Source organism: Lepidothrix coronata, unplaced genomic scaffold, assembly GCF_001604755.1.
Source record: "Lepidothrix coronata isolate B3197 unplaced genomic scaffold, Lepidothrix_coronata-1.0 Scaffold51, whole genome shotgun sequence".
Lineage (NCBI taxonomy): Eukaryota > Metazoa > Chordata > Aves > Passeriformes > Pipridae > Lepidothrix > Lepidothrix coronata.
Window position 1 is genome coordinate 1,227,386 of NW_016690231.1, and position 12,758 is coordinate 1,240,143.

A 12,758-nucleotide genomic window follows, 5' to 3' on the forward strand; every position below is an offset into this window, starting at 1 on the left:
ATAAACTTACACTTTTTTTTTTTTACATGGGGAAGGTGATACATGGTGAGTAAATACTTTAAGGATCATGGAAGAGGCTTTTCAAAACCACATTTTCCTGGTTTCAAATGTCCTTTTATTAGTCTGTTTTGTCTAAAAAAAATGCCTGAAAGTTCATAAGTTTTGCTTGCCAGTTGTAGGCTGGAGACCTGCCGTTGCTGTGCCTGTAGCTAACGGTAAAACATCCAAACACTGACTCATCCCCGCAGCGATCCAGGGCCCAGCCAGAGCTGAGTTGTTTGTTTTCCCGGGGCAGTTCACCCTGAGGGTTGCCACGGACCTGCTGCTGCCACAGGGATTTCCTGCCTGCCAGGGAAAGCAGCACCATTTGTCAGGCCCCATTTGTGCTGACCTTTCTGCCAACCCTGCTGGCTTTCTGACTTCTCCTTGTTCTGGTCACAGCACAGTGAAGAGGCCACCCTAACCTTGGGCACCCTCCTTGAAGGTGTCTCTGCATCCAACCACAGAAATGGGATAACCCCCTGGGAATCATCCCCGAGTACTGGACCTATGGCATCAGTAGCACGAGCATTTACTGTTTTAGCTAACAGAATAATTCCATTAGTGGGTACCCTCAGTAGGTTGTTATCCTCTTAGGTGGATTTTCTGCTCACAGATGAAATACAACACAATAAAACTGGATTACAATAGCAGCAATATAAATATATATAAAAAGAACAAAGCTAGAGGTTAAGAAGTTCTTGATGAGATGCAGGACTGTATGTTCAAGCTACTGGTAACTTTCAGTAAATTATTTTTAGAGGTTTTTTTTTTTAACGTGATTGAATTACAAGTTTTACAAAATAGTAAACATAATCTAATTAAAAATAACATTTTTGGATTTACTGAGTAAAATCTAAGGTAATCTCGAAAGACCTTTGCACATGAATTGTATAAGTGTATTAGTACCTAATCCAAGCAAAAACAAGCTGCAGAATGTGAGCACAGGCACAGGAGATTCCTAATGGTGAAGTGTTAGCACAGGAGAATGACATCCAAAATGCAGCACTGAGGCAAACAATCAATATTATCCATTTTCATTTTCTGGTGCAATGGGATTACCCAGATGTTTAGCAATACTTTTTTTGCTGAGGAAACAGTTTTGACTGTTGCTTAACAACAGCCTCAAACTTTTCTGGTGGTGAGCAGAGCCCAGCCCTGGTATAAGTTGGTGACACCGGGAGACTGAGACCTGGGGGAAAGGGACTGTGCTATTTATGAGGAACTGTATGTGAGGTTTTGAAACTAAACTTTTTCCTTCTGGGCTCTTGGTAAGAAAGCACATACACTGCATAAATACATACACCTGCCTCTATGATAAGGGCTAACACTTCCAAGATAAATCTAAAGAAAAATAATAACAAAGCTATGTAAGAATAAACAGAAAGATGAGTACCTTAAATAGAGAATGAACAGGCAAGAAGGATAAAAGGGGAGAAAAATCATCTACTCTCTAGCAAATTTTCATCAAGGTCTGATTTACGTGATTGGCCCCTGGGAGCCACTGTTGGTCTGTGAAATGCCCAAGAGCCAAAGGACCTGTGCTACAGTGAGAGCTGTATCTCCTCCGCACCATATGTGTGTGAGACAGAGACACAGAGCGGTGGACAGGGGAAAGGCACTCCACTGGAAAGTGGTTTAACTTTAGCAGAAAGACCATTCCTTGTGGGCGGGCACAGCGTCCTTGTAGCCCTGCTGTCAGTGCCCAGGGCTCCGGGGGACACAGCGGTGCTCGGGGGGAACAGGCTTTGTTCTCAGTTGCTCGGGAGGAACAAGCTTTGTTCTCAGTTGCTCTGGGTCACTCACACTGCTGGAAATCTGGCTCTTGGAAACTGTCTGTCCTGCTGGCATATTGGTGGAATAACAGGAATAGTATTGGAGAATTTGTAGTGTGGGGAATGTGGTTATGGAGTTGAAGCTTGAACAGGTGGACAGGAATGGTAAGAATGCATAATGAAATATGTAAAGGCTGGATAATGGAATCTGTAAAATCTAAGGGCATCCCAAGGTCCACATTCAGCAGCATTTCTGTCACCATTTGCAAACTGCTGAATCTAACAGATAGAAACTGTTGAATTTGGGATGTCAGCTCAGAAAAAGGTGGCTCTGTTCTGCTTCTCTTTCCCCAGGGCCTCTGTTGTGAGGTTGTTAATTGCGCCATTGCTCATATACAGGTAATTAATGTTCCAGTTCAACCACAGAATGTATTCTGCACAAGGCAATGCCATGCAGCTGTGATGAGCTCTGGCTTCTGAAGGAAGTTCAGGCACAAGAGGTGGGATGGGAATGCCTGGGCAGTGCTGCCGCCTGGAGCAGATGACACAGGAACGTGTCCAGGTGGGTTTGGAACGTCTCCAGAGAGGGACACTCCACAACCTCCCTGGATACCCTGTTCCAGTGCTCTGCCACCCTCAATGTAAAGAACTTCTTCCTCATGTTGAGGTAAAACTTCTTGTACTTAAGTCTATGGCCATTGCTCCTTTTCCTGTCACTGGTCACCACTGAATAGTCTGGCACCGTCCTCTTGGCACTCACTTTTGAGATATTTATATGGGTTGATGAGATCCCCTCTCAGTTTTCTCCAGACTAAGCAGGCCCAGCTCCCACAGCCTGTGTCATAAGAGAGAAGCTCCAGTCTCATCATCTTTGTGACCCTCTCGAGCAGCTCCTTGTCTTTCCTGTACTCAGGAGCCCAGAGCTGGACACAGTGGTGTGGCTCAGGGATTATAACTAAATATGATGGACCTGGCAGCGCTGGGTTACTGGTTGGACTCGATGATCTTACAGGTCTCTTCCAACCTAAAGGACTCTGACGCTCGCTTTACCCACGAAACCCGCACCCCGAGCGCTCACACCGGCACCGCGATAGGCAGGGCTGCAGGGGCTCCCGGTGCCCCGGGAAATGGTTTTGGGGCGGAAAATGGTTTTGGACCGGCTAGGCAGGAGCAGTCCCTTCTCCCTCCCTCGAGCCCGCGCAGCCCCGTCCTGAGGCGGGCGCAGGTCCGCGGGCACCGCGGCTGAGGGGAGAGGGGCCCGGGCCGGGTCCGTGAGGGTCCATGGGGGTCCGTGAGGGTCTATAGGGGTCCGCGGGGGTCCATGGGGGTCTGTGCCGCCCCGTCCTCCCCGTTCGCAGAGGAATCTTGCCCCGCGCCGCGCTCCGTCCGGGGCGGGGCGGGCGGCGCGGGGCGGGCTCGGCGCTGAGGGGCACGCGGCCGCCCCGCCATGTCGCTCCGCCGCGCCCTGGCGCTCGCCGCCTGCGGGCTGGCGGGCGGCTCCGTCCTGCTCTCCGCCGTCGTCGTGGGCAAGCAGCCGGCCCGCGGCGGTGAGGGCGAGCCGCGCCCGCCGGGCTCCGCCGTGCCCGCCGCCTCCACCGCGCCGCCCGGCTTGCTGCTGCTGCCGCCCGCCGCCTCCTGCCCGCCGGCCGCCGGCTGGATCGAGAGACCCGCCGGCAGCGGCGGCTACTGGGACAGCAACTGGGACAGGTGGGCCCGGCGGTGGGGGCCGTGCGGGGCGGGCGGGGCCCGCGGGGTCGGGGTGCCCCCGAGCAGCCCCCGGCCCGGGCTGACAGGGCACCCCCGGGGCGAGGCGGGCCCCGGGCCCCGCTCCGGGGGGAACTCCGGGGGTGACTGCTCGGGGCACAGTGTCGGGGAGTTCCTGAGCACCCGTGAAACGCTGGAGTGCTCCGGAGGGATGTGCCCGCGCCGGGGTTTGTTTCAGACAGCTCGGAGACTTTCCCCTGGGCAGGTAGAGCCCTTTATTGTGATGCTGCTCAGCCTCGGGTTTGTGATGCTGTGAGCACTGGGGAGAAGACGTGCGGGGTTTTTATGTTGGTTTGGTTTTTTTTTTTTTTTTTTTTTTTTTTTTTTTTTTTTTTTTTTGTTGTGGTTTTTTTTTTTTAGTCCATTTCTCACTGTTGTGTATCTGCAGCGAGGTTTCTCGGCTCGGTGGCAGTGCCCGTGTGGGTGCCAAGCGCTCTCAGGTGCTGGGTGTGCCCTGGGCCTGCTGCTCATGAGACTGCCAGGTACTGCTTTTAAATCCTGGTAAAGGTAATGGTGCTTTGAACCCGACTCAGTCGTGTTCTTCAGTGTCGAAACACATTCACACAAGGGTTAACTGCATTTTTTTATCATTCTTTAATTAGAACGTGCAGATATCTGTACTGAGCTTTGGCTCATTTAGCTTCTGTCTGGTAGAATTATCTCCCTGGAGAGACTTATGTCAGGCTCCAGTTTAATCATGGTAAATCCAAACTTAAGCACTAACAGATTTTTATTTTATAATGCATCCAGTTTTGGTTTCTGAGAGGCTACAGGATCAAATGGTCGTATAAGTAGGGCTATGTACACCACAGTGATAAAAATAAAACCTTTATTAAATAAGATTATATCTGGTTACACAGTTACATTGAGGGAGGTACTAAAACTGCTTGTTTAACTGTGGCTCCAGGCCTTCCTGCTTCTGCTGAAGGGTTGATTTTCTTCAGGGATTCTAAGCTACTTTCAGATTCGTTTGTGGGTTTTTTTTAACCAAATCGGGAAGTAGGGGTTGTGCTATAAGCAATGGAGCTGTTGCAATGGCCTGAACAAATACAGCAGATGATACTGCAGAGCAGTCAATGACGGTGCACAGTGTCACCATTTGTCATGGCATGCAAACAGTGGAAGTGTTAATATATTAGCACAGATCAATTTTAGTTTTTTCTGCTTGGTGCCTACCAGTTGGTGTGCTGTGGCTTTGGCTGTGCCTGCTTGTAATCTCAGTTTTGATTTTTGGATGTTGTTGGCAGAAGCAACATGAAAACATGAACAATGTGAAAAGTTGTTGAATGGCTTATAAACACCCGGGGCATCTGACCACTCCCCTCTGGGGGCAGGGAGTGTTTACAAAGTCAAGTCGTGAGCAGACAACCAGGTATTACAATATTCTTAGCAACTGATGGCTTTGCAAGTTTGAAACAGAAGAGTTGCAGGGTATTTTGCATTTCAGACGTGCTGGTGGTGTGGACACCACGCCTGGAGTGTTGCACTGGTCTGTGCCCCCTGCACAGCAATTGTACAGCTCAGTTCGTGGAGAAGACTAGATACAGGTTTCATTCGTGTGAAAAACTTTATTTCAGCCATCAGATGAGTTAGTCCCTTTGCTGCTTTACAAATGTGCTTGAATTTATTTTAAACCCTTCTTTTTGTTCTCCTAATGTGTCTTTCCAGCAGTATGGTTTCCACTGAATCAAAAGAAGTATCCTATGAAATAGGAATGGAATGTCTTGTTATTGGGCTCTTGTTTCGTTTTTAATGCCTTGCTGAAGTTTAACAGCTTAAGAAATGTGTTGAGCCTCATTGTTTAGTGGAAATCTTGTGTTCACTAAAGGAAAATGGAGGCAGCAGGGCTTTTCAAAGCCAGTCTTGCTGTGAGCTGTAGAAATAGGTACAGAGGAAGCAGCAATTTTCTATGACTAAATTACTTTGTCTCAAACTGAATAAAAGTTGTATTTTTTATTTTAAAAAATCTATCAACAAATAAACAAGTTTAATGGAAGAAGTGAAGTCTGGTATGAATTAAACGAACTAACTGGTTTTTAGGTATGAGATCAAGGGAAAGATTTACACTGTGAGGTGTGAACGTAGCAAAAGGATTTGTATTAGTGGGGTAAAGGATCAGTGCAGGGAGGGGCCCGGGCTCGTCTGTGGAAGGTTTGGACAGGGGTGGTGGTGCCAGGGCAGTGTGGGTGTCAGTGGCACTCAGCTGAGACACCAGGGCACGGAGGGGAAGATCCTCCCTGTCCTCGGGAGGAACCAGGTCAGCTGTCTGACTGACACTGTGCACTGTGCCAAGGGAAGAAAGATTAAAGTGGCACGAGGGGAAAGAGTAATGAAAAAGATGAAAGGATAAGTACACACTCCAGGCTGACAGATAAAGTTACTGCAGAGACCTGAGGTGACCTGGTTTAAAGCAGAAGATAATTCTCAATGTGCACTGCAGAAGGTTGGAGCCTTTCTAGGATATTGTTGGGGGGATGGTTTTTCAGTCATTTGATGTAAATGTGATTGATAAAGTGCAGATTTTCTGAGTGTTATCACAGGGATATGGAGCACTTTCTTTTCTTTATGATCAGTCAACACCTGTTCCTCTTTTCCCGGGTATCCTTCCTGATTAGTTAGTCACAAACACTACTGTTACACCTGTGACTGAAAATCTCAAGAACAACTACTGAATCATCAGGAATTGAAATATAAAGTCTCTGCTAGTGTTTATAATCTTCTTGTCCAGACAGACTGTGGTTTTAGTGTACACGATTTCTTGGCATTGGGATTTAACCTTTTCTGTTGTGTTTTTGCTTTTATTTTCCAAGCATTAATTCAGAGGTGGCTTTTACTAAACAGCAAATTTATCTAAGTCACCTTTTAACTTATATTTATTTATACCTCTCACACAAAGGTTTGTGATACAAATGGCTAAATTGTCAATGTTGGTGTTTCAGTTATATCTGGACATAAGGCAAGGGTATCTACCTGTAAAATTCCTCTGCCTTTTAGTCTCCCCTACACCCGAAAATGACACTTTAAATGTGTTTGTTTAGACGTGAACCACTGGCTCTTATCAACCTCAAAAAGAAAAATGACGAAACTGGGGAAGAAGAACTTTCCTCTCGCTTGGATCACTGCAAAGCAAAAGCCACCAGGCACATATTCCTTATCCGTCATTCCCAGTATAACTTGGATGGCCGGGCTGACAAAGACAGAACTCTGACCCCACTCGGTACGTGTCACCCACAGCATCAGGCTTTGAGTGTTTTATAATTAAATGCATTTCACTTTTGCTGCTGTCACTGTTTCTGGGAGTGCTGCTAATCAGGTAGTTGAACTGAGGATAACCTCTGCCTGTGTTAATTCATTGATCCTGTGAGTAGGTCTCAAATGCTAATTGGTATTACTTTTAGTAGTGTACTTTAAAAGCAGTGGATGCTTTTTTGATTATATATATGTCAGCACTGTTTTGAGAGGGCAAAAAATTGTCCTTGTGGTGGTTTTTTCCTCCCAAACCTTAATTACTGGTGTGCAAACAGGAGTGAAACGCTAATTTGAGGCCTCAGGTGCTATCTTAAACTGGTAACAAAGTCTAATCTTAATCCTGTCTCATCCTGTGCCTTAAGTAAGTGACTTAACCTGTCTGTTGTGTTTTCACCTGGGAGATGGGATGGAGCCTTTCCCGAGGGTGCCGTGACCTCTGGAGCTGGTGCTGCCCTGATGAGCAGGGCACTGTCAGGCCTGGGAGGGTCTGTCTGACACAGTCACTCTGTGCTCCCCAGACAGGTGGCTTGGCTTAGCACTGCCTTTTATTGGAAGTGACTTCCTTGGGATGGGGCTGGCAGGGATATTGAAGATTTCAGTGAAAGTTGTTCAATAAGTTTTGATTTATTTTTTTTCCTAATTAAAAAAAGAATTTTTTTGTGCCAATGGAAATACGACTTGAAATCCAGCCAATAAGCTTGGTCTGAGTAAGTAGTGACTCTGGTAAAAATGATTTCCAGTTGCTTTTTGAGAGGAAGAACCCTGCCATCGATGGAGGCCTTTGCTGTCTGCTGGACACCTTTTACTGTGTTTGCGTGAGACCCGGGAGTGTCACCAATTTATGTAATGAATATCCTTTTTAAGGTCGAGAGCAGGCTGAGCTGACTGGACACAGGCTGGCAAGCTTGGGATTAAAATTTGATCAGATTATCCACTCCTCCATGACTAGAGCAACTGAAACAACTGAAATTATAAGCAAACATCTCCCAGGTAAGACACTTCCCTTAATTTTTCATTGTCTTCTGATCCTTAAAAGTGCTTCCAGTAGAATTCTAAGCTTGTCCTTAAGGTTGAGGTGTTATTTAGCCATTTTCCAGCCCTATGTGAATATGTCTGTAATAAAGAAACCTACAACTGTAATTCTGCCTGTTTGCAGTGTATCTTTAAAAGTACAAGTACACGTTTTCAAAGTGCAGCAGTCTGGGAAGACTCAGCTTGCTGTGCCAAGCTGGTCTGGCTGTTCTCAGCTGAAATAAACTTTGTCTTGCTGATGGCAAAACAGTTGTGTTGGAGAGAGAGACTAAAATGGACTTTAGGATGGAGAGGAAGCTCCCTGGAAGAAAGACTATGAAAAATGCATTGACTGTAGAGTTGTGGGGCTGTTTGTAGTAGCATGTAAAGTAACAGCTCCTTTCTGAATGTGTATTTGATATTTCAGGAGTCAAAAAAATTAGTACTGATCTGCTGAGAGAGGGAGCCCCTATAGAACCAGACCCTCCAGTCTCCCACTGGAAACCAGAAGCTGTGGTAACTGTTTCTTTAAAGATTTTTTTGTTGTTGTTTGTGATTTTTTTCAGTATACTCTGTATGGGCAGTAGTGATAACTTGCAGTGTCTGAGCTGATGGTTTTTAATCATAGGGTTTAGATAATTGCATGCTCTCCTCCTGCCCAGTGAGTGTACAGAGCAGTTAAAATCCCTTCAGTGTTAGTTCAGGCTCGTGTGCCTCCCCAGAAGGAAGAGCTCTGGGGCAGGCGAGGCCCTCTGGCAGTGCAGGGGGCTCTGAGCTGTGTGTGACTCTGCCCTCAGCAGTATTACGAAGATGGAGCTCGAATCGAGGCAGCTTTTCGGAACTTCATCCATAGAGCTGATGCCAAGCAGGAGGAGGACAGCTACGAGATCTTCGTGTGCCACGCCAACGTCATCCGCTACATCGTCTGCAGGTACGGCCTGGGGCTGCAGGGCCAGCTCTGCCCCACAGGGGTGGCCCTGCTGACGTGCTGGGGGGTTCTGGCACCACTGAGGTGGGAGGTGGGTTGGTTTGCCTTGTTTGAAGGAGTTGGAGATCGGTGCCTGCATTGTGAGCAGCTGCTCCTGCAGCTTCATCACAGGATTCATTTGCAGATACAAGATACACTTGAAAATTAGAACAGTTTCATTCTAATTCTAAAGCAAAAATGGCTAAATTGGTGAGACTCAGCTTTTTGGTACATCTGAACAGTTACTCTAATACCATGTGCTGCTGCTTCCATAAACCTGAGGACAGTGCCTGTGTGACTGTTGGAAAAGACAACAAATAGAGCATCTGACTGGATGTGTCTCCTTGAGGTGACATGAATTTGATCTCACATAATGAAAGATTGATTTAGTTTGGGGAATTCTTTACTAATGGAGATTTTTGAGTTATGTTCAAGTTGTGTTAGTGTGTTTTTGCAGTAACATCCAGTATTGGACTAAGGGGAGAGTGGATCTTTCCGATAACATCAGGGTTGTTCATGAAGGAGAAAACAGTTCTGGATCCTTGCCTGTCTCTTGTGTCCAGCCAGCTGAGTCTGTTTTATTCCTCTTCCCTCTCAACAAAGCACTGTCTGTAAGATCATTTGTCGTGAGCAGGACAGATGTGATTAAACTTTAATCTGATCAATACCTACAACAACTTCAGTTAGCTTTATTTAGCTGAGCTAGTTAAGTGCTATCCTTTTTGCTCTCTTGGCTGCTTTAGAGCTCTTCAAAATTGCTGTACTTAAAATTATTGATCAGGTAAACAGAATATTCTTTCCTGTGCCAAAAAATATCATGTCGCTCCTACGGAGGCTTTTTCTGAAATACTTACATACTTTTTCTCTTTGCTGTTCCTTCCCTCTTCATTTTAACGTTTCTCCTGTGCCTCCTATTCCAGGCTGGCTGATAGCACAGTTGAACATGACCCATGTAACATTCCCTTTAGACCTAGCTTGGCTGGAGCTGGTATTTAATTTCTTGGGCTTTGTACAAGACTGTCATAAGAGCCAAAACCAAGTTATTCCTCAGTTTCTGAGGCAAAAGGTGTTTGGGACAGTGTGGTGTTTTTTCCAGCTGTTTAATCCAAGGGATGGGGGCTCCTGTTGGGTCAGGAATTTCAGAATAGCTGGGGACCAGCTGTGATACGTGTTTCTATAGAAGGCACAAGGTACTTTTTCTTGCCCCTCACAGGGAATGATGTAGCTGAGGGAAAGGAGTTGGGTGAACTTATTCCAGAGACAGCCTGAGGCCCCTGGAGTGAGCCTGTCTGTGTGCTCTGGTTGTTGCACCCCTGCCCGTGTTGGTGCCATGGTGTGTAACAAGCAGTACCCACCCACGCCCGGGCTCTGTGCAGGTGGCCCTTGGGGTGCTGAGCCTGCTGTCCACCTGTCCCCACCTGCTCAGGGTGTTGTGGTGCTGCAGCTGCCTCGGGCACAGCCTGGGCTGTGCTCTGGGCTGTGCTCTGGGCTGTGCTCTGGGCTGTGCTCTGCGCTGTCCTGTCTGTGCTGAGGTCTCTGGGAGCGCCCCCGGCAACCTGCCTGCGTGCAGCTCCTGCCTTCTGCCGGCCTGAACTAATCCTGTCAGCACTAATCACCCCCATCTGCTGGACTCTGCTTATCCCAGGGCACTGTTGGCCCCAGTCCAGTTGCCAACGCTGTGGTTTTATATCAATTCCACAAGAATAGGATTTTTCTAAGGCTGGCTGGGAGCATTGACATGGAAACTGCAGAATGCCCAACCATTTTTTTTTTTTCCTTCCCCCCTTATGTGGGGCAGAAGGCGATGCTGTGAAGGCACGTTACAGTAATACCTGTGTCTGTTTTTCCCCAGGGCACTGCAGTTCCCCCCAGAAGGCTGGCTGAGACTGTCCCTCAACAATGGCAGCATCACTCACCTGGTGATCCGTCCCAACGGGAGAGTGGCCCTGCGGACACTGGGGGACACGGGCTTCATGCCCCCAGACAAGATCACTCGCACCTGAAGGAGCAGACAGGATGGCTGTCCAGGAGCTGCCTCAGCCTCTTTGCACTAGCACGTTCTGCCACAGTACCACTAGAGTTTTTGTTACCTTGGGGTGTGATGCTGTCTTAAAATGTCCTTTAGCCCCTTGCCTCCTTCATATTCATATCTGCCTTTCAGTCCAGAAAAGAAGAAACCTTTGTAAGCCTGAAGCTGTCCAGTCCTTAAGTATTCCCCAGAACTCAAAGCTGAGCTGTGGAATACTGAGATTGAATGTCTGCTCAGCAGTTGTAAGAGCACTGACTTTTTCCCCACCCTGCCGTGAATTTCTCTAACCAAAACTTGCTCCTGTGGATATTTTTCTTGTGCAGGAAAGTGATTGGTGTGGGAACCGCCTCTTATCTCACTGCAGCTAAAACAAAAGACAAGCCAGCTTGTTACAGCTCCTGCAGAAGAAGTGACAAACAGGGTATTCTGCTGTTCAAAGGACAAAGGGATAAAGCTTCAGTTTTGTAAGCTCTTAAGTGTGTATATTTATGTTGTATCATTGTTCTCCTCTGCCCCCAAAAAGCTCATGTCAACTGTGCCTGGAGGTTATGAGCATAAAGCAGAGGGTAAAAACCCCATTTGCCTCAGAGCTGTGGTGCTAGAATTAACTGCTGCTTATATTAAGTGTTCTGCCATCCTCAGGATGTCCTTTAAGGTATTCTGAACGTCGTTTTTCAGTTTTGTAAAGCCTTTAACTAAAACGTGGTCTGGAGAAGGCTGTAGAGGTGAGTCTGTAGCAGTAAGATGGAAGGAACACAGCAATCTTCTGAAAGTGCTTTCAGTTGCTGAGTGCTCTCTCCCACTGATTTGTGTTTGTTGATACCTTACTTTGACAGCAGAGAAATGGCACCCCTGAGTTGCAGGAGTGGTGCTGCAGGTCAGAGGCTCTGCAGTGCTGCTGTTGCTGCAGGGGTGCACAGGTGTCCCCGGGATGGCATTTCTAGGCTGATGTGTGGGACAGGCCTGGGGCAGAATGCTCCAAGTGCCTCCTTCCTACAGCTCTGACACTGCTGAGGGGAGGGCTCAGCACCATTCCAGCTCTTTGCTGGGCACCTGAACCCCTGGAGGAACTTGGCTCAGTTAAAAGCTGCAGTCTTGCAAAATTTCACTGTATGCACAGTCTGCCTTGGGGACAGCAAACACAACTGACTTGTCTCACAGGTTCTCTTATCAATAAGGATGTTGGTTAGAGCCTGAACTCACTCCTGTCAGAGCTGTGTGAAGCATAATCGGGGCACACAACCTCTGGAGACAGGGTTTGGGGCTTGTTTGATCCCACACTGCTACAGCAGGATGAGTTTGGGGAACTGGGGCCAGGAGGGAACAAACCACGATCGTTGTGTAGTGCAGGGTGTGGGGGCAAGAAGAAACCATCATGACGTATCTCTCATTGATGCAATGAGAATAATTTATCAGTTTTTGTCTATTAACTTTTTAAAAGTTTTGAATAAAATACTTGGTCTGTCTTTCTTTCCTGTCTCTTCAGCTGAGTGGCTGCATGAGCAGCTGTAGCACGTGTGGCTGCACAGGGAGTGTCCCAGGTTGCTGAGGGCAACACTTCACCTGCCAACTTTGTTCTTTTAGCTCCAACCATCTGAAATATAAACTTGGGATAGGAGCCAGCACGGAGGGAACTGCTGGAGCCTAAGCCCAGGGCTGTGTCACTTACCCCACGTGGAACAGGAGCACCAACACCAGTAAGATGAATGTGCTGGGTATTTTTATCTGTGTGTGTGTGTACACATACTCTCTCTCACACCCCCCCTTACGTCCCCTATGTCAGGCTCTTGGTGGACAACCAGAAGACACACAACACCTCTCTGCACAAGTACACAAATTAATGAGTTTTGGTGACAGTTAAGGTGGAGGGGAAAGTATGAAATTTAAAATTAAATATATATTTTTTTACCAAATTCTGAGTTCC

The 12,758-nt window shown here is 47.3% G+C and overlaps 1 protein-coding gene across 1 annotated transcript; it reads left to right on the forward strand.

Annotated features, from left to right (window-relative positions):
- The first annotated feature begins 3,261 nt into the window (after window positions 1–3,261).
- PGAM5 (PGAM family member 5, mitochondrial serine/threonine protein phosphatase) lies at window positions 3,262–12,747 on the forward strand. The gene is made up of 6 exons (XM_017815502.1): window positions 3,262–3,521; window positions 6,617–6,795; window positions 7,692–7,817; window positions 8,266–8,354; window positions 8,636–8,769; window positions 10,658–12,747. Exons 1-6 carry the CDS (start codon window positions 3,262–3,264, stop codon window positions 10,806–10,808), a joined length of 939 nt encoding a protein of 312 aa, XP_017670991.1. The 3' UTR covers window positions 10,809–12,747.
- The last annotated feature ends 11 nt before the right edge of the window (window positions 12,748–12,758 follow it).

Excerpts from the sequence above, each read along its gene's own strand:
- PGAM5 (XM_017815502.1), top strand. The coding sequence starts at position 3,262 with ATGTCGCTCCGCCGCGCCCTGGCGCTCGCCGCCTGCGGGCTGGCGGGC. Across the intron at positions 3,522-6,616 it reads TGGGACAGCAACTGGGACAG|ACGTGAACCACTGGCTCTTA; the intron begins GTGGGCCCGGCG and ends GTGTTTGTTTAG. Across the intron at positions 7,818-8,265 it reads TATAAGCAAACATCTCCCAG|GAGTCAAAAAAATTAGTACT; the intron begins GTAAGACACTTC and ends TTGATATTTCAG.